At 41.6% G+C, this 27,500-nt stretch overlaps 1 protein-coding gene across 2 annotated transcripts in view; it reads left to right on the top strand.

Annotated features, from left to right (window-relative positions):
• The window catches only part of LOC122798622, a 396,882-nt gene that overhangs the window by 163,406 nt on the left and 205,976 nt on the right, over nt 1-27,500 (top strand). Inside the window, exon 4 of one of the 2 annotated variants that reach the window (XM_044067707.1) lies at nt 13,467-13,625. The exons of the other annotated variant lie outside the window; for it this stretch is intronic. Within the exon in view, the coding sequence (XP_043923642.1) occupies nt 13,467-13,606 (140 nt within the window). The 3' untranslated portion in view covers nt 13,607-13,625. The remainder of the gene's footprint in view (nt 1-13,466; nt 13,626-27,500) is intronic. 2 annotated transcript variants of the gene reach the window in all.

Here is a 27,500-nt window from a genome sequence, read left to right as displayed (position 1 = left end):
CCAGATGCAGACCTCTCTGCATCAAGCACTTTTTCCCTTAAGAGCACACAGGGAACACACTCTGCCCAGGAGTCAGGGTTTCTATCCCCGTCTCTCCCCAGGTCTCCAGTAAGGCTCCCCACTGGCAGATGTGCAGAGTTAAGTCCTTAGCCAAGTGCCCAAGCCAAGTCCTCTGACACTCCTTCTGTGAAACCAGTGCTTCATGTCCCTGCTCCAAGTAGTTGACACACACACTCTTGTCATGCACACACCTGGGAAAAGCTGGCACAGACTACCCACTCTACCAGCTCTGCCCAAACTATAATATAGATTCACTGCCACTAGTCAGTTACTGTAAGGCTCTTAAAAGGGTATCCAGTTATACTGAGTGAAGCTAATATTAATACAAATGGTAATGTTGACCAAACAGCAAGGCTTTCACGAGTGGCCAGAGTTATCACCAAATAAATATAAGCAAATACTCTCAAAGCTTAAATATTTTCTAAAAGGGACCAGTCACAATGAAAAGTTTAAATATATTTCATAATGAATAATAAAAAACAAGAAAGTATGAAATATCTATTTACAGTAAACAGCAGAGTTTCAGTGACAGGAAATATTAAAAAATAACACAACTAGAAAGAGTCACACAGTTACAGAAAAACAACACTTAACTATTCTCACTATATTTTCCTAACTGATTTAGAGAATTACTATCCCTGGTCACTTACCAGTGCAAGGCAAGATGAAGTAGGTAAGTGGTCTTCCTCCTTTGTCAGGTTCCAAGAACCTGACTGCTCCTGAGACTTCAGTCTCCTCCAATATTAAAACATTATTTCTGTACAGAACGTCATCACATACATCTGGTCATCTGACTTCTGGTTCCCATGCAATCCCCATTGCTAGAAGCTCTCAGGATTTAGCACCTATGTGTTACCATACACAGACAGAGCTTTGCTAAGATCTACTGCTGATCCTGGAAGTCATAAAACCATTTCAACATTCTACCCTTCCAGAGAAGCAATTAACTCCCTGCTAGAGACAATAAAGAAGGCTTCCTAATACTTGGTTTCCCAAACATTTTGTCTCTGGTTGCAAACAGAGTTGTAAGATACAGTTTTTATGGTCTAATTTAATTTCAGCTATTTTTCAAAGTTTGCTGCAGCTGGATTGTGATTAACCTTTCTCTTCCAGTATCCTCTGTTAAAACATACATTTAATTCAGTTACAATAATACATGTACATTTATTTTCTTTCTAGCAGGGTACACTGTTGATACATTTTAACACAAGTAACTTTACAAATACATGTTTAAACACAAGCATCTGTACAAATCAGTTTGCTACACAAATGACATATAATTCTTTACTAAATTCCAGCTAGCTGTGCTGGCATATGTTGCACATCCACTGCCCTACTTATCCTGGCATAGCTGACAGTAGCTCCTATCATCACAGCTTGTATGTAGCACAGTACTGGAAATATCAACATAAATTTGAACAAGCAATATAGGACATCTAGAGGTATCACTAGGATAATTTTTGAGAAATACTTGGTGATGTCATGATGGTTGAACAAGTTAAGTTAGCTGAACCTCTGGAGGTTTTACACTGTGAACTTTTTGGCAGATAGCGCCACACTTTAACAGTCACTGACATTCACCTTAATGTATTAAGGTAATTGTTATCAGGCATGATTAGTGGTAAAAAAAGGCTCATACAGTTTGTACCACAGAAATGAAGAATGCTTGTATGTACCACAAAACATTTCTTAGCATATATGTCTATAGAAAATGTTCAAAAAGCCTTGTTTGTACAAATGGCAAAATGAAAGCTTTTAGAGCAAAAGGATTTCTTTAAGTGTCACTGGATGCACCACACTGTCTGTCTGCAGCAAATTGTATAATATATAATTTTATTTTTTTATACTAATTTAACATCTTAGACCTTTTCTTTGTAGTAGAAGTAATGCTACAAATTTCACATTGGTTTATCCTTCACAAAATTTCCCACAGCTAACTTTTCAGAATGCTTACTGCTGCATGAGCCAGATTCTAAAATAACTTGCACTTGGGCTAACACTTCTACTATGGCCAATTTCCTAGCAGGCTACGTAGATTCCTAGTATTGCCAAGGCTAGTTAAGAATCATGAAAACCTACTCTCAGTTCAGAAAGCTGTGAAGCATTCACTGTGTCAACCAACTTTGAAAGTGTATATTTGCATAGTGCACCAGAGTATACTTATAAAGAAATGGTGCTGTACAGATATTAAAATCAAGATATGGAAGGTATTCCCTCTATTTCAGTAGTATAATAGGAGACATTACATATGGAAAGCCAGTATGCATATATTAATACTGTCTACATTCATTGGCAGCTGTATTGAGCCACTGAAGCATTTTGTTTCCTTGAGTGATAGCGTTATGCATGTGTTTATGTGTTTGATGTTGAGGGTGCAATTCTAGTTGTACATTTTAAGTTTAAATGTCAAAATGGAATATCACAGCTGCACAGCACCATAGCATGCCATCTGTATAGCCTAAGTCTTAGTACTGTGTGCATGCATAACTGAGTTTGGATGTCATGCATGCAGTCTTCTGGCCTGCATACAGGTGGCACTGTGGAGTTAAATGGGTTCAGGGACCATCAAAATCCATGCGTCAGGATTATTTATTTATTTATTTATTTTACATTTGTTAACTGGGATAGTCCGACTGGATATATGTCCATTTTCAGCGGAGGCCCGGGGAGAAAAGCTCCAACAAAAACAGCAACATAAACATAAACAAAAGACAAAAACAATGTACAAAAGTATTGGGTTGCTTGAAGAAGTGACGAAAAACATTTTAGAACATGGAGTCAGAAGTTGACATTACTAATATTGTCATAGGAACCACAAGCTAACATCGTTAGTAAGTGAGAGTGAAATGTATTAGTTAGAAGGAGAGAATTATGGCTAATACATTGTGCAGAGTGAGGATTAGCCAGGCTTGGTACAGTAGCAGGAGCTTTTTGACCCCAGCTGTAGTTTGAGCTTGGCTTTGAAGTGATTTAGGGAAGAAATTGAGGTAATCTCAGGGGGTAAAAGGTTCCAGGTTCTACCTAGGGAGTTGGACAGGAGAGAGTCACCGGCTAGGTTATTAGTTTTGGATGGATGAGGACTTTGTTGGAAGAACGTAGTGGTCGTGGATTGTTATACAGGGTGACTAGGTGTTTGAGTGAAGGGGTGTTTTCAGGGGTGTATATGATTTTGTGGGCTATGATCAGTTGGTTGTATAGCACTAGACTAGGAAGTTCGAGCCAACCAAGCTGAGTTAGATTAATGCAGTGATGTGTTCTAAAAGGGAGCCCAGTGGCAAATCTGGCAATGTGATTGTAACAGGTAGTAAGTTTATTTAGATTGGACTTATTGTTATTTAGAAGAAGAGGGGATGCGTACAGGAGAGTAGAGAGAAGATGGGAACGGGCAATGGCTACCTTGGCTAGGGGAGTTAGAAAGTTCTTTAATCTGTACAGTGGACCTAGTTTTTTACTGATGGTTTTGATCAATTGGTTAACGTGTAGGTCAAACTTTAAGTGGTTGTCAGTAGTGACACCTAGAAGTTTAGTAGATGGGTTAGGAAAGATAATTGTGCCATCTTTGGATTTGATTGTGAAGTTTATGGGGAGGGACTTTTGTGTTGGTAGGAATATAAGCATTTTAGTCTTTTTGGGGTTGAGAATCAGGCGGTGGTTGGATAGCCAGTTTTCTGTTGTGTTAAAGGCTGTTTGGGTACTTAGCTGCAACTCTGTAGGGGATGTAGCTGAGAAAATTAGTGTTGAGTCGTCTGCGTATTGGATGCAGTTAACTTTAGGAATGGCAGTGTGAAGATCATTGATGAAGATGGAGAATAACAGAGGACCTAGTATGGACCCTTGTGGAACACCCAGGTTGTTTGGTAATAGGGTGGAAAGTTTAGAGTGCCAGAGTACGGCTTGTTGTCTACCACTTAGGTAGGAATCAAACCATTGAAGGGATTTTAGATCTAGACAGAGTGATTTTAGGGAGTGGATTAATAGTTGGTGATCCACCATATCAAAAGCTTTGGACAGGTCCAGGAATAGGGCTGAAGAAATATGGTTGTTATTACGATAAAAGTTAATGGTGTTAGAGAAGGCTAATAGGGCTGTTGTGGTGCTGTAGTGAGGTCTGAAGCCATGTTGAGTGTCTGCCAGGAGATGGTTGTTTATTAAGTGGTGCATGAACTGTTTTTGGATACATTTTTTTCCATGATTTTGGCTAGGGGAGAGAGTATGGCTATTGACCTATAGTTGGATAGTTCAGTAGAGCCTCCCCCTTTATGGAGAGGGATGACATAAGATATTTTCCAGATATTAGGAATATTAGCTTCTATTAATGTGCGATTTATAAGTACTGAGATTGGATAGGCAATGGCATCAGCAGATTTTTGTAGGTATTCAGCTGGAAGTTGGTCAGCTGCGAGTGTGGTAGGTTTTAGTTTTCGGAGTAAGATGTGGATAAATGATGTAGCAATTGGTTGGAAGCTAACTAGTGGAAGATTTTTAGAGGTGGAGCTGTTTGGACTGTAGGGGCTAGGGGGCAAGTTGCTAGCTAGGGTGTGGATAGTCTCGGTGAAGAAGCGATTAAAACTGTCTGCAACTACTTCTAAGGGTTTATCGGTGAGGGCCTCAGGTACAGGGGTAGTCATTTTGCCAGGGTGTATTAGATTGTTTAGTCCAGCCCAGAACTTTTGAGGGTTATTTTGATTAGAGGATTGTAGATTACTGTAGTATTGTTTTTTGTCAAGTAGTGTAAGTTTTTTAGTTTCATTCCTAAGTTGCCTGTATTCAGTTTGATCCTGAGGGAGTTTAGTAGTTCGCCATAAAGCCCAAGCTTTGTCTCTGAGTTTAATTTTAAGCCTGGTCTCTTTTGAGAGCCACGGTGCAGTTTTAGCTTGTTTTTTTTTAGAGCGGATGGGTGCATGAGAGTCAAGAATCTCAAGGAATTTTTTGTTAAAGTACAATACTGCTTCTTCTAAGGGGAGGCGTTTTAGCATAGACCAATTGCAGGATTTTAGTTCTAGTTGGAATTTGGTTAAATCAAATTTTTTTTTATTTCTGACATGTCTTAGTAGAGGTTGGTTGGGGTTGCATACTTTCTGCTTGATTATATATGTGAGATGGTGATCACTTAGACTATCAGAGAGGGTACCATATGTATACATGTTGGGGTGATTGTTAATCAGTACCCAATAAAGTATACTTTCTTTCTGGTTGGGCTTACCAGTTCTAGTTGGAGTGTTAATAACTTGCTTGAATGAATGCAAGTTAATATGAGTGGTAGGAGATTCAGAGGAACAAGTTCTCCAGTCTATATTAAGGTCACCGAGAAGTATGGATGTTCTTCATACCACATTGCTGCAGTCCTAACACTTGGGTAGTCCGCTGTCCCAGTCGGCCCGAATACCAAAGTATATGGCTGACGTCGGTCAAGGCGCATTAGTCTGACGTCAGGACGTCAGGGTACTATCGCATGACCGGCGTCATATCCTCAGTCTTTTGCCGCATGGTCCGATGCAGAAGCAGTTTTGCGAGTGCAGGTTGGCGTTCTGAAATTTTCTGAAGTCAGAGTTTCAGACCGAATCAAAGTTGGCTAAGTACCCCGTTGGGGAATATTTTGTTTTTTTCTTGCCTCAGTATTTAACTGGATGTCAGAAAAAGTGAATAACTGTATTTCTTGTGGGAAACAGATACCTCATAGGGATTACCATACCTTGTGTATACCTTGCTTAGGGCCTGAGCACGACGTTGTTGGATGTCGCTCTTGTGCTAGATTTAACAAACGCACTATAAAGAGAAGATTAGACTGTGCCAGGTTAGTTTTGAAAGCGTTGTAATTATAATATGCCGTCGGATGCTCCGGCCGCTTCATCCCGCTTCGTCCAAAAAGCGCAAGGACAAAGCAGTAAAGCCTAGGTTGGAAGAACCGTCAGTCCCGGACGTCGGTTCTTTAGAAGGCTCGGTGGAGTCGGAGGTTCTGCCAGAAGTTTCTTTGGAGTCTCAGGGAGAGACTTTACTGTTACCAGATGTGTCCTCTCAGGAGGTAGGCCAGGCTGAAGGGGCTTCTCAGGTGGCTGTTCTCCCCTCCCTTCCTAAGGTGGTTAGGCCCTCCCCTTCGGTTTCCAAGGCTTCTTTGAGAGGCAGGCCAGGTTTAACTTCAGTGGGTGTCTCTCCTAGTTCTTCAGGATCTTTGCCTAAGAAACATATGCTTAAAATGGCAGAAGATTTGATTACTATGATTAGAGGTTCTATGCCCTCCTGATAAGAGGCCTAGGGTGGAACCTGAGCTTGAGAGTTTTGAGCAGTGTTCGGAGGCTTCTGAGTCTTGGCTGAAGACTTACAGGAGTATCCTCCTTATTCTGATTCTGATGTAGATGATTCTACTCCTTGCTTCTCCTCCTGAGGATTTTTCTTTTCAGAGACTCTTCATTCCATGAGGAACATTTTAAATGGGAAGGACAAGATTTCTCTGATTCCAGGAAGAGGCTTAGGGAATTTTGTTTTACCCCAGCATAGGCCTTTAGCTATACCTCCTGTTCTGGATGTGGTGGAAGATGTTTTTGCAGAGGCTTCCCTGAACCCTGATTCTTTGCCTCCTGCCCCAGTTAAACCGGATAGGTATTATAGGGTGCCTGAAGCTCATAAGTATCTTTTTAAGAGTCCTAGGGCAGACCCAGAAACTGTTTCTCAGGGGCCTAAAGGTGTTAAGGCTTCTGTTGTTAAAAATCCTGTTCCTCCTGATAAAGAGGCAAGGGCTTTGGATAGATGGGGAAAGAAAGTGTATACTTCTTCCACTTTAGCCATGAGGGCTTTGAATTGCCAGTTCCACATGTTAAAATATCAAAATTATCTCCTTTCACAATTGAAGTCTAAGGTGGATGCTCTGGCGGAAGGTGGTTGCAGGATTTAGTTCATGTGTCTGAACAGGTGGGTAAGCATTCCTTGCAATGTGGTTTTGATGCTGTGCAGGCCTCTTCGAGGGTGGCTGCCACTGGTTCTGTTCTTCGCAGGCACGCCTGGCTGAGGGATCAGAATTTAGCTGAGCATGTTAAGACAAGGATTTTGGATGCTCCGTTACAGTCTGATGTGTTGTTTGGTTCGCCTGTGGAAGCAGTTTTAAAGAAAATGGAGGACAAGGCTAAGTCTATGCAGACTGTTAAAGATTTTTTGCAGGTTCAGCCTCCGAAGTTTAGTAGAAATTGGCCTACTAAGGGATGGACATATCCTTCTTATGATTCCCAGTCTAGGGGTAGGTCTAGACGTGGTAGGGGCAGAGCTCAAGGTTCTTTTAGGCCTAGCACCAGGAGTTCACCTGCTCAGTCTTCTGGTGAGGGCAGGGGTCAGCCCTTTCATGAAACAGACCCAATGACCTGCCTTTTCAGCTGCCAGTGCTTTCTCGTCTGGCAGCACCTTTAGGAGGAAGGCTGGCACTTTTCAAAGAAAATTGGAGTTTAATTACCCAGGACAGATGGGTATTGGATATCATTCACCACGGTTACAGGTTTTATTTCCATACCTTGCCTCCTTTCAAAGGCATGCCAGACATTCCTCCTCTACAAAGAAAAGAGGCTCACAAGCAAATTTCTCTGTTACTCCAAATAGGGGGGTTCCTGTGCCAGAAAGGGGCCTAGGATTTTATTCTCGCCTGTTCCTAGAACCAAAGAAGGGGAACACGTGGAGACCAATTTTGGATTTATCTATCCTCAACACTTATCTGGACATTCCCAAGTTCAAAATGTTGACGTTACAACAGCTTTTACCTCTACTGGGCAAAGATCACTGGATGGTAACTTTAGATCTCAAGGAGGCTTACCTTCATGTGCCTATCAGACTAAGTTGCAGGAAGTATCTGCGTTTTCGAGCTGGGAATTCCCATTATCAGTTCTCTGCATTGCCCTTTGGCTTATCTACTCGCCCAGAGTATTCACAAAGTTCTGGCTCCAGTGATAGCTTATTTCAGGCTAAAAGGAATACAAATCTATCCTTACTTGGACGACTGCCTGATTCTGGCTCAAGAAAGGAAGACCTTTACAGCATTTGGAATATGTGATAGCAGTGCTAAGATGCCTGGGGTATTCTGTGAACGAAATAAAGTCCAGTCTAGTACCCTCTCAAGACATGTGCTTTCTGGGTGTGAGACTGAATACAGCAACAGATGGCCTTTTAACCCCGGACAAACAAAAGAATCTTTCCCTTTACTTCCATCAACTATCTCTTCAGTCCGGGCTGACTGCAAGGACAGTCCTTCAAGCCTTAGGGTTCATGGCATCTTGTATTCTGGTGCTTCCCAATGCCAAACTGCATATGAGGAAGCTGCAATGGTACCTCAAAAATGTATGGACGCAGCACTGCCAGGATTTGGACACTGTCATTCAAATAATACCTTGCATTCAAAAGGAATTTTTGTGGTGGGCTCAGGAATGTCACCTAAACAAGGGACTCTCTGTGACCCGGCCAGAGTCAGATTCTAACGACAGATGCCTCAGACATAGCTTGGGAGCTCATCTGAATGGAAAGTGGATACAAGACAAGTGGCCTGCCAGACTACAGCATCTACATATCAACATGAAGGAGATGTTAGCAGTCCAGTTTGCATTAATGGCTTTCAAGGAGTTACTTCTTCCAGGGCAGGTGTTGATTCTAACAGACAACACAACTGTCATGTGGTACAGCAACAAACAAGGGGAACACATTCTTATCCTCTATGCAGGCAAGCAATGATTTTATGGGAGACTGCGCTCAGCTTGCAACTAACTCTTCAGGCAAGGTTTCTGCCGGGAGCACAGAACTCCTTAGCAGATGTGTTAAGCAGGCAAATCATGGATCCCCGCGAGTGGAAACTGGATCTTCATGTATTTCGGAATTGACAGTGTCATGGGGAACTCCAGACATAGATCTGTTCGCTTCTCCACTAAACCACCAGCTGCCAAAGTTTTGCACGAAAAGGTTTCATCACACAGCTTGGAAAGTGGATGCTCTTTCTTTCAATTGGAAAAATCTTCATGTGTATGCCTTTCCACCTCTGCCTCTTCTCCCAAAGGTACTCCTAAAGGTCAGACAAGACAAGCCAAGGATGATTTTAATAGCTCCAGATTGGCCTCGGCAACACTGGTACCCATTACTGAGGAGTCTGGTAAGGAAGCCTCCATGGCCTTTACCTTTGATTCCACACCTATTGTCTCAGAGGGACGGTCATCTACTCAATGTCAAGCTTCACTCTCTTCATCTAACAGCCTGGCATATTCTGTTTTGAAACACAGCAGGTCTCAACTTCCTCAACAAGTTTTGAATGTGATTATGGAAGCCAGAAGACCTAGTACAAGGAAAGTACGTCTGGAAAAATGGAAGAGATTTTTATTTTGGAGTGCAGCAAAGGATTTGGAGGTTTCTGAGCCTAATTTGAGTGTGGCTCTTCATTATCTTACTGAGTTATTGGACAAAGGTTTGTCTTTCTCTTCCATTAAGATTCATGCTGCAGCAATTTCAGCTCACTATGATTGTGACCCACCATTGTTTTCTCATCCTTTGTTCAAGCAATTTCTTAGAGGGCAAATAATATAAGACCCCACGTGAGAGCTCCTACTCCTGCTTGGGATCTCAATTTTGTGTTGGAGAAACTTACTCTACAACCTTTTGAGCCTACTGCTGAATTGAAATACTTGTCATGGAAGACTGCTTTTTGTTGGCCATTACTTCTGCAAGAAGGGTTTCTGAATTGCAGGCCCTTATGGCGGTTGAGCCTTTTTGATTTTCCATAAGGATAGGGTATCATTACGTACTAATCCTTCCTTTATGCCTAAGGTGGTTTCTAGTGTGGCTTTAAACCAAACTATTCATTTGCCTACTTTTATGCAGATCCCCAAAATAAGGGGAAAAGGTTTTGCACACTTTAGATGTACACAGGCAGTTGCGTTATTATTTAAGCAGGACTAAGGATTTTAGGCAGTCTCAGCAGTTGTTTGTTTCTTTTGCTTTGAGTTCTCAGGGCAAGCCTGTGTCAAAACAAACTATTTCTAAGTGGATTGGGTTTTGCATTGCATTTTGTTATTCCCATCATGGCAAGGAGATTCCAGCTGGGATTAGGCCTCATTCCACTAGGGCTACTGCCACTTCAACAGCATTTCTAAGGGGTGGCAACTAAGGATATTTTGGAGGCAGCTACTTGGAGTTCAGTGCATACTTTCTCTAAGCACTACCACCTTCCTCTCTACTCTAAATCTAGGGCTGGTTTTGCCACGGCTATTTTGCAGGGCATGTTGACAGCTCCTGCTTCTTTATGATTTGCCAGCCTCCCTTACCTCTGCTTTGGGATTCTACCCAAGTGTTAGGACTGCAGCAATGTGGTATGAAGAACATAGTACAGTTTTGTACCTACCATAAATGTAGATGTTCGAAGATCCACATTGCTGCAGTCAATTCTCCCTCCTTCCCTCTGTGTTTAGGGGTGGTTGTGTGGGTGGGGTTGTACCTTGTAAATTTGTATATATTGTACATATATTTGGTACAGGAGTGTTTGGTGTTTTTTGGTTTTGGCCTTATCTTTTTAGGGTCTTCTGACATCTGGGGCAAGAAAAGACTGAGGATATGACGTCGGTCATGCGCATTAGTACCCTGGCGTCCTGGCGTCCGACTAAAGCGCCTTGACCGACGTCAGCCACATACTTTGGTATTCACGACTGGGACAGCGGACTACCCAAGTGTTAGGACTGCAGCAATGTGGATCTTCGAACATCTACATTTATGGTAGGTACAAAACTGTACTTTTCTTGGGGGTAGTGGATGGATATCCAATGAAGGATGTCTTCTAGTGTGGCTATATTATTACCTGGGGGAATATACACACAGATTATGTAGATATGTTTACTGTTATTAAGTTTCAGTTTGGTAGCTAGGATTTCAGAATTATTGGTCTGAGGCGGTTGAATAACATCTGTAGTTACAATCATATCAGATTTGTATAGTACCGCCACCCCACCCCCTTTTCTGGATGCTCGGTCCAGCCTGTGTATGTTATACCCAGGGGGAAGTATTTCATTATCGGTAGTGGAGGGTTTTAACCAGGTCTCTGAGAGACACAGAATATCAGGGGCGAAATCAACAAGGAGTGCATGAAGTTCATGCAGTTTGTTATTGATACTTCGGATGTTGAGATGACAGGTTAAGAGAGAGTTGGGTGGATGGGGAATTGTAGGAGTGTAGCTTAAGTTGCTGATAGAGAGAGAGGATTTATTAATGTTGGTAGGGCCAGGGTTAGGGTGTATGTCCCCATCAATTAACAGACTGAGTCTTAACTTAGAGATAAATTTCATAAATGTATCTATTATTTTACAGTTATTTTACAGTATTGTTTGAGTCTAGGGCTGATTTTACTGTTAGGCTTACTCAAGCTACACCACAAATAGGCCATTGGAATTATTATTACCATACAATGTTTCTGAATTCCATTACCTCTACCTGACATAACATACATTAAGTCATTAGCACTGACAGCGCTGGTTGCCCTGTGGTGATAATTACTCAGTCACTGTGTAACAGTCAAGCCAATAGAACTTGAAAGGCAGAACCCACACACACACACACACACACACACACACACACACACACACACACACACACAGACACACACACACTCACTGCTTTTGTTTCGCAGTAACTTAATCATGGTATTGAAAATGAAGTATTCAGGGCTATCAGGAAGTACACTGAATGCGAGAAAATTACTTCAGGAGAACATGAAATGCTTCTAGTGAATCCTAAGCATTTCCTGCTTCCTGTATGGTGTCATACTAGGGTAGACCTTAAAACTAGTTTCAGGGTAGCACTGCATGATGGAGGAAACTGTCTGCTATGCTACCGTGGATCTTTTAAGATCTAGTTCCATTTTAAGCTGACTTAGTAGCATCCATTCATGTTACCATTGTGAGCCGCCCATGTTGTTTGTAAGTTATCTTGCAACTGTGAAGTCTAGTGTCAGATGAATATTTTTTCATTAATAACTTAGTATGACAGGTGCATGTAAACCTGTTAATACCAGATAATGATGAATTGCAGACATCCATTTTGTGCACCTTGTTCAAACCGGTGATATGGGGTTGCACCAAAATGTACCTCTAGATGTTACCATCATGTTGACATGACAAGATACTTTCACTGTACTCGGGGAAGTGCTGTGGACAGCTGTACAGTTGGAGTCAGTAGCAGCAGCAGCAGCATCTTAGGAATCTCTGGAAGAAACAGTAAGAAATGATACTCAGATCCAGTAACAGTAGCTGAGTTATGTTGACTGGAGCTAATGAGGGTCTCCTTATGAGGTGGTGGGGATTGTGTGGGTGTGGTAACAGGTTTGCCTGCACTACACATTGCTCATAGAATCATAGAATGTACAAGTCAGATGGACCTTATGTCCAGTTATGCCTTACCAGTACCCACCCACAGACCTTACGTCCTTTGTCAGGGAGTGATAGGGTACTGCCAGTCATACCTGGAGTTGATTTATGAATACCTGTACAGCTGTCTAATTCCTTCTTAAAGGAAGATACTGTGCCACATTGCTTTATCAGGAAAGGGGTTCTTCCAGAGAAGGTGTTAAAAATTTTGTCACCAGTGAGACTTAAATCCAAGACTTTCATAGCTAAAGATGAGTACTATTACCATTTCACCAAGTAAGATAATATTTTCTTTCTAAGCTACCCCAAATTGTTTTTTTTGTCTACCATGCAAAGGAAGAGCTCTCCCCCCCCCGCCCTTTTTTGTTAAAGTACCACTGATGCTGCTCAGCTGTGGTAGCTGAGCAACACATCAGCAGGCTGATGGGGTTAACATGGTCAAAGGCAGTGCAGCAACAGTAGGCCCATCATTCTGGTCCCAAAACCATACTTCTCAACTGATGTTCTTCATATTGATCACTGCTGCAGTGGCCTTAGCTAGTATCCTGCATATAATATGAGACAGACAGCTTCCAAAGCTACAGGTTACCTTCCACACGCACAAACTGTTAGCCAGCTCAAACTGAGCTGACTGAAAAGACAGGTTTGGATGCCAGTCTCTTCAGTTTTCCTGACACTAATGAGTGCACTCCTGTCACTCTTTTCAGGACTGCTGGTTAGCTTGGGCTGTTCCTTTGCTGGGTAGATAAGTTCCCTTTGGGGAGAAAAAATCATTATAATAATTGTTGGTTTATTAACACTTTCTTGTTTAGGAAAGTTATTTTTAAAGCTAGGAGTTTCTGTTTTAACAGACTATCAATAGAATGTACTGTACTTTTAAATGAGAACACTTTTTTTCCCTGTCAGTTTTAAAACTATTTAAAGTATATAAAACTATTTTATCTGCTAAGAAATTGTGTTTGTATTACTTTTTGGAGATAGTTAAACTGCTTTTTACTATGTTGAAAAAAGTAACTTTTAAAGACTTTAAATTTCTTCCAGCTTTTGCTGCTTTTTTTTCCTTGGGAAAGAGGCACCGTTTTCAACTTGACCATGGAGCAAACTGTCGGTCCCATGATCTGTCTTCTTCCAGCCACAAAAAGAAAAAGTTAAGCAAACAACCTTTGCCTACAGCAGACTAGAAATTTATCTCATCTGAAGGTAGGTGACTTTGCTGTGGCCATTTGTTGTACCTCAAACCACTTATCTTTTATCCCAGATCCTGCTAGTGTAGCACCTACAGCCGCTATGGACTGGGGTTTAGCTATGTCATCTGCTGCTGTTGGGTTCATAGGTAGGTATTAGGCTATTGGCCCTAGGGCCTATATAAGCGTAGCCAAAAAGGTACCCTGGCTTTTGCCACCCAAGAAAATTATTGGGGAGCAATCTGTGGGTAAGGGAGAGCCACTATTGTCTGTCCTGGGAGAGGGAACAAGGAAGTCGACCCTCTTTTTGTTAGACTGTTGTGCCCATCCCTGGAAAAACTGCTGCTGCTATTTATAAAACTGCTGGCTCCATCTTTTTTTGTCAAAAAGAAACAGAAAACTAAGTATGTATCTCCTCCTCAGATTTCCATAGAAAGGAGTAGTTTACTAAGTCTGGATTAAGAGGTTTCTAGTAAAAGAGTACCTCTTTTCCTGAAGCAATTCAAGATTCTATACCTGGACAGGAAGAGGAAGGGACAGATACAGGGTTTTCTTTTCAGTTTTCTGATTCAGACTCAGAGGTGAGTTCTGTTTCTATTTCTCCCTTTGGGGCTTATCTCTCTTTTTGAGACTATTTCCAGAATATGTCAGTGTTTTCAGTGGGAGTGCTGTGAGGTTTCTTAACCCCTTAGAAAATTCTGTGAGCCTTTACATAAGGAATATCTTGAAAGTTTACCAGTTCCTCCTGCTCTGTCAGCTTTGGAGCATTTGTGTCTCTACCTGCACTTTTCCTGATAGCCTTTTGCTGCCCCTAAAAAGGCAGATAGAGTATATAAAGTTCCTCAGTCTTAAGTTTTTATTAACTCTTCCCAAAATTGACCCAGCAGCTATAGCTTTAGTTATTCCTACTGCTGCTAAACAGTTAGTTAATTCATATCCTACTCTTTCTGATAAGGATGGGAATATTATTGAGGAATACAGGAACATATTGTATACTCCTGCAACTTTGAATTTCAGAATTTTGAAAAGTTAAGCTAACATGTTAATGTTTATTCTAACTAATTGTGAAAGTTTGCGGAATGTTTGGTCTGCAGTTTTATGTGAGGAAAAAGCTGCTTTAAATTATATAGTTTCTTCTGTTGTACTAGTCACTGCTGTCTGTTTACAGTGTGTGTATGACTCAGTAGATGCTTCCTCTAAGGCTATGACAGCCTCTGGTACTGTTTTGAGGTCTGCCTGGTGGTATTCTCAGAACCTACCACCTGGATGTGAATAATAAGATTTTAAATTCATCTTTTGATAGATTCAGTTTCTGTTTCCTTTGATGCATGTAAGGGGGTATGTTAATTCAAGGAATCTCTTAAGGTTTTTCTCTCTTCCCTTTTCAAATTTTCTAAGGGATTCTCTAACCCAATCCCTAACCCTTCATCCAATTTTGGCAAAATGGCAAGGGTATTCCAAAATGAATTCAGGACCCCACCCCCCAAAAAAATAAGTACAGTCTAACAAGTCAGTTTGACTGTTTAGAGGACCTTGTTCCCTCCTCCCACCTTGGCAGTCCCTTTTCCCTTCCAGAAAGTCTGAGTCTCCAGTTTTCTCTTTGGCAATGCATGGTTTCAGACAAATGGGTTCTGAAGGTCATTCGTCAAAGTTACAGAGGACATTCCTCCTTTCCATAGAGTTATTCCTCATCTCTCATACCAGACTCTTATTTCCACCTGTCCTTCATTACATGCTTTTCCACTGAGTGGTAGAACCAGTTCCTCCTTCCCAAGTTTGAAATTTTTTTTTTAGTGCCCAGGAAATATGATTCTTGGAGACCAGTTCTGGATCTTTCTTTTATAGGCTGGTTGTTGACAGAGCCCAAGTTAAAATGATATCCCTTTGCAATCTGTTACTTCTTTCTTTTTCAAATTTCCAGAACACTAGATTTAAAATATACTTATCACATCCCTATTCATCCAGACTTCAGGCTTTTCTTAAGGTTTTGTGTGTCTAGATCACATTATCAATTCACAGCTTTATTATTTGGACTATCCACAGTGCCAAGAGTGTTCACAAAATGTCCAGCTCTAGTTAAAGCCAATTGCAGTCTGCAGGGTTTTCAGATTTTTCCACATGTTGACAACTTGCTTGTCTTTGCGGGGTCTTTTTCAAAGTGTCAGGAATTTCTCACATGGATGAAAGCTCTCTTACACAAGGCTGGATTCCAATAGAACATTCAAAAGTCCTTTCTGAGTCCTTCACACAGGATTGTGTTCTTGTGGTGTCAGCTAGACACCTCCGTTCAAAAAGCTTTTCTTCCACAGGAAAAAAATCAGTCTATATCTAGAAGTATTTCTAAGATTTTCCAGTCAGACTTTGGTCACTGCAAGGGAATACCCCAGGATTTTTGGTTTCTTATCATCTATGATTCTAATGATAACCCTGGTAAGACTCCACATGAAAAAGATACAGTGATATCTTAAGTCTCTTTGGTCCCAACACCAATACTCTTTGCCTTTTCAAATCCCAGTACTGGGGCTTGTCAGAAGAGCAGTTACTTGTTGGAGACTGCAAATATCCCTAAATCCAGTTCTTCCCCTTCTCCTTCTCCCTCCTTGTTTTAAAGCAGTCAGTCATCACAGATTCCTCGGAGTTTGCTTGTGAAGCAGTAATAGGAGGGATAAAAGTGCAAGATGTGTGGGACACCTAGGGCAGATGCAAGCACATAAATTTAAAAGAGATGCTTGTTTTGATCAAGACACTCAGCTCTCTGAATCATCTTTGATACCCAGAAACTCTTCAGATTGGTTCAGACAATATCATAGCTATGTGGTACATCTACAAGCTGGGCTAACTAAGTCATTTTCTCTTTGCAGACTAACCATGTTAGCTTGACATATAGCATCACAGCACATTCTACAGGCATCGTTCATTTGGTCAGAGCAATATTGTGCAGCAAACAAGCTGAACAGGACAGGGCAGACCCCCACATATGCAAACTAGATTGGGGGTCTTCCAAAATTTGATTCATCTGTGGGGATGTCCTGTAGTAAGCCCATTTACTTCCTATCTGAATAATCAGCTGTCAAGATTCTGCTCCAAGACTCCATGCAAGAAAGCCTGGAAGACAGATGCCTTATCATTTCCTTGGACAGGAATGTTCCTGTATGCTTTTTGACCCTTTACACTGTACTTCTGAAAATTCAGAAGGAATCCCCCAAGTTTATTGTGGTGATTCCCTTTCTTACTCGGACAGTGGTTCTCCCTTCTTTTGGAAATGGCCAGGGAAAAATACCATAATCTTCCTCCCAGAATTGATCCACTCACATAAGATCAGGGATGGTTGATACCGGCCTGATCCCAAACAACATTAACTATTTTCCTGAATGATAGGATCTTGATTCCCTTTAGGTACCTGCTTACTGAGGAAGTACTAATGGAGGCAAGAAAGCCTGCTACTAGAAAATCATATATTAGCAAATGGAAAGCTATTCTTGTTAGTGCCAATAACATAGCCAGGACCAATTTAGGTCTAGTTTTTCTCTGGTTTTACAATATTTGCATAAGTTACTTTCCTTTGGCATTTTTTTACACCCACATCAAGATCCCCATGCAATTGTATACTAGACTTATTTATTGTTATTTATTTTATTTATTTTATGGGTGGTGCAGTGGTTAGCATTGTTGCCTCACAGCAAGAGGTTCTCTGGTACGATCCTCGGCTGGGGTGCCTTCTGCGCGGAGTCTGCATGTCCTCCCTGTGGTCGCGTGGGTTTCCTCCGGGTGCTCCAGTTTCCTCTCACATCCCAAAGACATGCTGTAGGTGGATTGGACACTCTAAACTGGCCCTAGGCATGAGTGTGTGTGTGTCTTCTGTAGAAGGTTGGGTGCCGGGATGGCAACTCGACACCGTAAAACTCCACTGCCAATCATAAGCGGACAGATGATCCACTGTGGTGACCCCTAACCGGGAAAAGCCGAAAGAAGAAGATTTTATTTATTTTATATTTGTTGACTGGGAATATCTGACTGGATGCATGTCCATTTTCAGCGGACGCCCGGGGAGAAAAGCTCCACAGTAAAATTCATACAATCATTACAGAGAGAGAAACTCCACAGTAACATTCAGACAATCATTGCAGTGAATACAGAAGTGTTAAATTCATAGTAAGTAACAGTCTTTAATATAGAAGTATCATATTATACATCTTTTGGTTCAAGTTAACATTTCCAGAATGAGGGTGACATAGGTCAGTTTAAGACAAGTGAGATTTGGGTTTGAGAGTATTGTATAGAGTATACACAGGTCAGGTAAGTGGTTGTCTTAGTTAGAGATGAGGCAGTAGCAGTGGGCAGGGGAAGGGTGGAGGGGTATTAGCCAGGTGGGGAACATGTGCAGATCCACGAGTGCTTTAGGTGTTCCTTCAGGAGTCCTTTAAATGTGGCCTTTGAGACAGCTGAGGTAATAGAGGTGGGTAGGGACTTCCAGATTTTGCCAATGTAGTTGTGGAAGAGGAAGTCCCCTGCTGCTTTATTGGTTTTTGTGATCTTAATTCATTTTTTATTGCTAGAGCGTAATTGCCTGGTATTAGCTTGGGGAATGACCAGATTAGCCAGAGATGGGGTTTTGTCTGGGAATAATAGGAGTTTGTGGGCAAAGGATAGTTGATGATAGTTCAGGAGATTAGGGAATTCAAGCCAGTCAAGTTGTTTTAAGGGTAGGCAGTGGTGGGCACGATAGGAGAACCTGTCGTGAATTTTGCAATTTGATTATAGCAAGTGTTGAGTTTATTAATTTCAGTTTTGGAAGGTTGGTGAGAATGGGTGAAGAATAGAATAGTGTAAAGAGAAGGTGTGTCTGAGCAATTGTTATCCCAGCAGGTTTTGTTAGGAAGGGTTTATGTTTATATAGACTGCCCAGTTTTATATGGACATTTTTAATGGTTTTGTTAATATGATTAAATTTGAGGTTATCGATAGTAATTCCTAGCAGTTTGGTGTGAGTGTCTGGGGAGATGATGGTGCCATCCCTGGAGACTGTTAAATTGAGTGTGTGTGGTGGGAGATTTGTTAGGTGAGAAAAGTAATAACTTGTTTTTGGGGTTTAATATTAGGTGTTTGCTAAGAAACCAGTTTTCTGTGGTATGGAAGGCTTTTGGGTTATAGAGAGAAGTGTCTGAGGGTCACTGGCTGAACAGACAAGTGTAGAGTCATCTGCATATTGTATTACTGCTATGTCCTGACAGATAGTGTGAAGATTGTTGGCAAAAATGGAGAATAGGAGGGGACCTAATATGGATCCTTGTGGGACCCCAGTGGTGATGGGATGCAGTGATGATAAGTTATTGTCCCAGTGTACTGCTTGTTGTCTTCCTTGTAGGTAGTTGTCAAACCAAGCCAGGGTTTGGTTACTTAGGCTAAGGTCAGTAAGGGCATGAATCAGTTTGGGGTGACTGACCATATCAAAGCCTTTGTTTAGGTTCAGAAATATGTCAGAGGTTAGTTTGCCTATGTGTTTGTTTTGATTGATGAGATTTGTAAAGGAAAGTAGGGCAGTGATAGTGCTATGAGCTGGCCTAAGTCCGTGTTTGGTAGGAGAGAAGAGTTGGTTATTAAGTAGGTATGGCATGAGTTGGTGGGCGATGCATTTCTCAAGTATTTTGGCCAGTGGGGACAGAATGGCTATGGGGTGATAGTTGGTGAGATCAGTGGAGGCTCCGCCTTCATGGAGGGGGATAATATAGGAGGTTTTCCAGATGGGTGGGTTTGAGGTTTCTGAGATTGATCTATTTAGTAGGATGGATATGGGGAAGACAAGTTCATTATCAGCCAGATGCAGTAATTCAGCAGGTAGTCCATCAACTGCTAGTGAGGTAGGTTTGAGTTTAAGTAGCAACTTTTTGACATAGTTAGTTGGGATGGGTTGCAATTGGAAGGTCATTTTAGGTTTTCTATAGACTGTGGGTGATTAGTGGTAGTGGTAGTGGGCTGTCTTTGAACAAGGCTAGAAATGGTTTCAGTGAAGTATTTATTTAATCTGTCTGGTATTTGTAATTTCATTTGAGGAGGTAGGAGAAGGGGTGGAGGGCCAACCAGGGTGGAGTATGTTGTTAATTCCTGCCCAGAATTTCTTGGGATTGTTTTGGTGCTTGTTTTGTAGCTCAGTGAAATAGTTCTTTTTATCTAGGAAGACTGATCTTTTTGTCTCATTTCTGAGCTGTTGGAATTGTACCTTAGCTGTTGGGTTTTTTGTGGTTCTCCAAGTATCCCAGCCTTTGTTCCTTTCTGAATTTTCTTTTAGTTTCTTTGGTAAGCCAGGGGTGTTTTTGTTTTGAGTTTACTGATGTGAGGTGGGGTGTGGGTATTTAGGATACATAGGAAGGTGTTGTTGAAATGGTTTAAGGCTTCTTCTAGGGCTAAAGTCTTTAGTATGTGCCAGTTATGGTGTTTTAGTGTGTTTTAATTTGTTGGGGTCAAAGTTTTTTGTATTGTGGGTTATTAGTGATTTGGCGGTAGGGTTGGATTGGGTTTTGTGTTTTAATAGAAAAGTGGGTTGATGGTCGCTGAAGAAATCAGGGAGGACACCTGCCTGGTATGGGGTGTTGGCCCTGTTTATTAATATCCAGTCCAGGAGGCTTTCTTTAACTTGTGGCATTCATAGTCTAGTGCTACTTTGGACAATTTGTGAAAAATTATAGAGGTTAATATATTTGGTGGGGTTTAAGACTGAGCAGGTTTTCCAATATATGTTAAAGCCACTAAGTATAATGGTTTCTTGAGGGAGGTTTTAGTTTGACCATTGTAGGAAGCCTTCCAGGGTTGGGATGTTATTACCTGGTGGTATATAGCATGTGACAATGTTGACTGACTTTTTGTTACTAAGTTTTAGTTTAGCTAGGAGGATTTCAGAGTTGTTAAAAGGGGGGTTGCAGATTGATTGTGGTGACATTTAGGGTATTCCTAAAGAGTAGGGCTACACCCCCTCCTTTTCCTGGTGGAGTACATTGTGACCAGTAGGTTGGATTTCTTTCTCAGCAGTAGTGGGCCAGGTTTCTGTCAGACATAATATATCAGGGTTGTAGGTAGAGAAGTGCATGTAGTAAGTGTACCTTATTTTTAACACTTTGGATATTTAAGGACATAATTAGTAGATTGTTTTGGTGTATTAGTAGGTAACTGGTATGAGGGGAAGCTGGTGTTTGCAGGGGTGGATGGGTAAGGGTTAGTCCCTGGATTAGGGTGAATGTCACCAGCAAGTATCAATTGGTAGTTAATCTGGTGGAGGAGCTTAGTAAGTTTAATTAAGATGGCTATGTAGTTGTTAGTGGTAGGTGATTTTGGGGTGATAGGGAGTATCCTAAGTGAGCTTGGTGCAATCTTGATGTTAAGGCAGAGGTTTGGTGATATGTTTTGGCTGTAGTGAGGAGTACTAGGGGTATAGGTAGAGGTTTGTTTTGTGGGGAAAGTGTAGGTTGTATTTAGTGGGTTGAGATAGGAGGTGAGATAGAGGTTTAGTGTTAGGATGGATAGGACAGAGAGTTTGCATGTGAGTGAGGTAACTAGGTTGTCATTGTGTGTGAGAGTGTTTGTTGTGGGTGAGAGTGTAGAGGGGGATGTTATTTGGTAAGGTGGTAGAAGGTTGGGATGGGAACTGTGGGGTCTGTGATTGGCTGGATGTGTGGAAGTGTGTGGTTTTTGATTGGTTGTTCGTGGAGTGGGAGGGGACAGTTAGGTATAAGGCTAGAGGTAGTGGGGGCAGATGGTAATTGGGGGTAGGGTAGGGTAGGAGAGCGGAGAGAACCAAGCTTTAGTGAGGGCAAATGGAGTGGGGCAGCACCGAGGTCTAGGGGCAGGGATCATGAAGAAAACTATCAGTGAGCGTGACAAAGGTATGCTATCCTAAATTAAGCTTTACAATGTTACAAAACAAGCAATGGAAGCCAGATTGACTGAAGAACAATTTGTTAACCTAAACCAAGCTTCAATCTGTATAAAACTTCTGTAACTAGGCCAATTATTAGAGCTTATGGCAGGTTGAAAGTGGGAATAGCTAAGGGGCAGAGATGGGCTTTCTGTTTGGGGTGGGCTTGGGATCACAGTAGGGTGCCTCAGCAACAGTACAGCAGAGCTACATTACTTTCTCACAGACAGACCTCCAAAAGGTAGTATGTGTGAGAAATAATAGCTCTAAAAGCGTAACTCTGAACATGGGTGTACCACAGGGCTGTGTCGTGAGTCCTCTATTATTCACCTTGCTTACACATCACTGTGTAGCCAGATATGAATCCAGCCAGATTGTCAAGTTTGCAGACAACACCACAGTTATAGGTCTCGTCAGGAATGGCATGGAAACAGCATATAGGAGTGAAGTGGAACATCTGCTTGGCTGGTGTGACAGCAACAATCTGGCATTGAACATCAGCAAGACCAAGGAACTGATTGTGGACTTTAGGAGGTCTCAGAGAGCACATCAACCTCTGGAAATCAAGGGAATAGCAGTACAAAGGGTCAAGGACATTAAATTCTTGGGTATACACATATCAGAGGACCTGTCTTGGTCAGTGCACACCAACCTCACTGTCATAAAAGCACAGCAATGTTTGCAGTTCCTATGGAAACTCAGGAAAGTAAACCTGTCACAGTCCATCCCCCAAGCCTTCTATAGGGGAACCATTGAGAGGGAACTGACAAACAGCATCATTGTATGGTATGGGAACTACAATGCCTCAGATCACAAGGCTGTCCGGAGAGTAGTAACAGCAGTGGAAAGAATCATTGCCTCTCCACTGGCATCCTTGGATGACTTACACGAATCTGTGTATTGGAAGAGCTAGAAAGATAATAAATGACCATACTCACCCTGCTTGTGGTATGGTCTCCTTCCTTTCCTCGGGTAGACGCTACCACAGCATGTACTGTTAGACTTCCAGGCTCAGTAGAAGCTTTTTCCCGTTATCCACCAAGATTGCTAAACTCTAACAACAGGCATGCCAGAAGCCATTTTGCTCTTTCAACCAGTTAACTGAATATTCTCTTGACTAATCCAGTAAATGACATACTCTCATGTCCATTTATTCTAAGATCACTGCTACTAGTAGCATATTTTAGTGTAATATCCAAATCTTCATCTGTCCTGAAACTTGAATGTGCAATACTCTGGTTTATTTTTGCTTCACAGGTACCTGTTAATGTGAAAATTCAAGTTTCTGCAATACCCTAAATAGCACATTTTATGCATGTAATGTCTATAAGTATCTGTCCTAGTATTACTGAATAGTAACTGTATGTATGTTTTTTGTTGCACTAGGAATAAAGCAATGTAATTTCACTTAGCTGCACTATGTGCAGATCTAAATTACAGTAAAATTTACTTTGACTTTCATTTATTGACTGTTTCTGCATGCCTGCCCATGGTTCCTCTTTGTTCAAGGCATTCTCATGTCAAAATGTTTTTTTGAAAGGGGTTTTGCTTAAGTGAACTCCAAGAAACCCGATGGCTCCTTCTTGGAATCTTAATTTTTTTCCTTCGAAAAGCTAACACTTGCTCCATATGAACCAGCTAATCTGGCTGACTTAAGGTTCTTAACATGGAAAACAGTTTTACTGATTGCTCTGATCTTTGCAAGAAGAGTATGTGAGTTGCAAGCTCTTGGGGTTAGTCAACCGTATCTCATTTTCCACAGCAACAGCGTTTCTTTGAGAACCAATTTTTGGTTTATCCTATCCCATCTCATTTTCCACAGTGACTGTGTTTATTGGAGAGCTAATTTTGTTTTATGCCTAAAGTGGTATCCACGTTAACTTTAAGCCAAACTATCTATTCCACTATTTTCTTAACTGATCCTAAAAATGAGGGAGAAAAGATACTCCATACCTTGGATGTCTACTGATAATTCAGATACTATCTTAACAGAACTATATCTTTCAGATCTCCGGATCTGTTGTTCATTCTTGTGAAGTTAAAAAGGAAAACCTGTGTCACTTCAGACTATTTGCAAATGTGTGTCTAAAGCTGTTACCTTTTGTTATACCCACCACAACAAAACTATTCCAAGCAGGGTCAAGGCCCACTATACTTGGCATTGGCTTCACCTATAGCTTTTTGGAAAGGGTTGAATTCTAAAAGTATTCTAGAAGCAGCAACTTGGACCACTGTACATACTTTTACAAGCCATTACAAGTTAGAATCCATCTCTAGGTTTAGATCAGGCTTTGCTAGCACCATTCTCCTGGTACTCCTGGACACTTCCCCTCACAGAGTTTGTAAGCTATGGTAATCTACCCATATCATTCTCCTGGTACTCCTGGACACTTCCCCTCACAGAGTTTGTAAGCTATGACAATATACCCATATCATTCTCCTGGTGCTCCTGGACACTTCCCCTCACAGAGTTTGTAAGCTATGGTAATCTACCCATATCATTCTCCTGGTGCTCCTGGACACTTCCCCTCACAGAGTTTGTAAGCTATGGTAATCTACCCATATCATTCTCCTGATGCCCCTGGACACTTCCCCTCACAGAGTTTGTAAGATATGGTAATCTACCCATACCATTCTCCTGATGCCCCTGGACACTTCCCCTCACAGAGTTTGTAAGATATGGTAATCTACCCATATCATTCTCCTGGTGCTCCTGGACACTTCCCCTCACAGAGTTTGTAAGCTATGGTAATCTACCCATATCATTCTCCTGGTGCTCCTGGATACTTCCCCTCACAGAGTTTGTAAGCTATGGTAATCGACCCATATCATTCTCCTGGTGCTCCTGGACACTTCCCCTCACAGAGTTTGTAAGCTATGGTAATCTACCCATATCATTCTCCTGGTGCCCCTGGACACTTCCCCTCACAGAGTTTGTAAAATATGGTAATCTACCCATACCATTCTCCTGGTGCTCCTGGACACTTCCCCTCACAGAGTTTGTAACCTATGGTAATCTACCCATATCATTCTCCTGGTGCTCCTGGACAATTCCCCTCACAGAGTTTGTAAGATATGGTAATCTACCCATATCATTCTCCTGGTACTCCTGGACACTTCCCCTCACAGAGTTTGTAAGCTATGGTAATCTACCCATATCATTCTCCTGGTGTCCCTGGACACTTCCCCTCACAGAGTTTGTAAGCTATGGTAATCTACCCATATCATTCTCCTGGTGCTCCTGGACACTTCCCCTCACAGAGTTTGTAAGCTATGGTAATCTACCCATATCATTCTCCTGGTGCCCTGGACACTTCCCCTCACAGAGTTTGTAAAATATGGTAATCTACCCATACCATTCTCCTGGTGCTCCTGGACACTTCCCCTCACAGAGTTTGTAACCTATGGTAATCTACCCATATCATTCTCCTGGTGCTCCTGGACAATTCCCCTCACAGAGTTTGTAAGATATGGTAATCTACCCATATCATTCTCCTGGTACTCCTGGACACTTCCCCTCACAGAGTTTGTAAGCTATGGTAATCTACCCATATCATTCTCCTGGTGTCCCTGGACACTTCCCCTCACAGAGTTTGTAAGCTATGGTAATCTACCCATATCATTCTCCTGGTGCCCCTGGACACTTCCCCTCTCAGAGTTTGTAAGATATGGTAATCTACCCATACCATTCTCCTGGTGCTCCTGGACACTTCCCCTCACAGAGTTTGTAAGATATGGTAATCTACCCCTATCATTCTCCTGGTGCTCCTGGACAATTCCCCTCACAGAGTTTGTAAACTATGGTAATCTACCCATATCATTCTCCTGGTGCTCCTGGACACTTTCCCTCACAGAGTTTGTAAGCTATGGTAATCTACCCATACCATTCTCCTGGTGCTCCTGGACACTTCCCCTCACAGAGTTTGTAAGATATGGTAATCTACCCATACCATTCTCCTGGTGCTCCTGGACACTTCCTCTCACAGAGTTTGTAATCTATGGTAATCTACCCATATCATTCTCCTGGTGCTCCTGGACACTTCCCTCACAGAGTTTGTAAGCTATGGTAATCTACCCATATCATTATCCTGGTGCTCCTGGACACTTCCCCTCATAGAGTTTGTAAGCTATGGTAATCTACCCATATCATTCTCCTGGTGCTCCTGGACACTTCCCCTCACAGAGTTTGTAAGCTATGGTAATCTACCCATATCATTCTCCTGGTGCTCCTGGACACTTCCCCTTACACCTCACAGAGTTTGTAAGCTATGGTAATCTACCCATATCATTCTCCTGGTGCTCCTGGACACTTCCCCTCACAGAGTTTGTAAGCTATGGTAATCTACCCATGTCATTGTCCTGGTGTTCCTGGACACTTCCCCTCAAAGAGTTTGTAAGCTATGGTAATCTACCCATATCATTCTCCTGGTGCTCCTGGACACTTCCCCTCACAGAGTTTGCAAGCTATGGTAATCTACCCATATCATTCTCCTGGTGCTCCTGGACACTTTGCCTTACAGCTCACAGAGTTTGTAAGCTATGGTAATCTACCCATATCATTCTCCTGGTGCTCCTGGACTCTTCCCCTTACACCTCACAGAGTTTGTAAGCTATGGTAATCTACCATATAGCTTAGGCTACTGCAACAGTGATCAGTATCAAAACTAACCTTAACAGTAGATGTTTCTATAATCACTTCAGTGGCTGCTTCCTCCCTCCATCCCTGTTGTTTTTGGTGTGTTATTTATACCAGGGTGTGGACTTTTATTTTTCATTGTTCCTAAAGTTTTCCTTTCAGGACTCAGCCTCCCTTTGTCTGTTGACATTAAAACTCTAAAGGGCTTGGCACTCAAATCTGTCTTTTTAGTCGGTTCAGCTTGAGCTGACTAAGGGTTTGGGCACATTGAAGGTGCCCTGAAGCTTTGGAAGCTGCTCATGTCTTATACTCTATGCAGACTATTGCAGCAATCATCATTCGGACATCTACTGTTATGGCAAGCTTGCTTGCACAACTGTACTTTCCTCATTATGAGAAATGTGCCTTATTTTTTGTCTTAAATATTCCATATTCCATGCTATTCCCACTAAAATGGTCTGTAACACATTCATTGCTAAGAATCTTTTAAAGTACATGTAGTAAATAATATACTGAATCATATTACTTCATTAAGTGAACTTTTCTGAGTGTAAAACAGTCATTAACTATGTCATAAGCTTTCCAGTTTGAAGTTGTTGGTAAGTTTTCCTGCTTTTATAAATTGGTTCCACATTATGACTGTTAGTGTTCCATATTCTGGTGATAGAAGGTGAAGCTGTAACTATAATTTATGTAGCTGATATCATTATGCACCCCATTGTTGTATTATATATGAATCGTGTATGATCATGGGGAGTTGTTTTACACATGTGCACCAGTACAGTAAAGCTATGTAAATGGTCTTATGTCATTGTGTCCCACTGTTTGTGACTCACACAGGGCTTTAGTACACCATTAGATGGTTTACCTAGCCTACTCCAGGGTGTACAGTGTTTATGAATAGTACCCAATAAATGTAAAGCATTGCTTGTGTTATTTATATAGCATAATTAATACCAGTCGATGAATGCTAAAAGTCTGAATATGGTTACTTTTTTCTGTGGAAAATTAGCAGTCCTAGAAAAAACTGTTGAGAGTTTTCAGTATCAAAATGAGCTACCAAAATCAATAATCCGTGACTGGGTAAAATTTCTGAAGATCTACACACACATGTGGATTGTTAGAGAGTAAGATGTCTGTAATCATGCTTGTAAAAGGACTTGTTGCTTGGGTTGAAGGGGAACTGGCTGTCCATGACAGGCACAGGGAGGAAGTTTGGGTAAGTTTTAAGTGAAATGGACCTAGCTACTGAAAGGTTATCTAGTAGTGCAAGATTTGGTTTATACAACCATTCACTAAGTTTGTGTCAAACTAAGGATTATGTATGTAAAGATAGGTGGGTAGAATAT

This window comes from Protopterus annectens, chromosome 3.part1, assembly GCF_019279795.1.
Source record: "Protopterus annectens isolate FY-2018-M chromosome 3.part1, PAN1.0, whole genome shotgun sequence".
NCBI lineage: Eukaryota > Metazoa > Chordata > Ceratodontiformes > Protopteridae > Protopterus > Protopterus annectens.
Note: the sequence above shows the minus strand (reverse complement) of the source record. Positions and strands in the feature narration are given on the sequence as shown.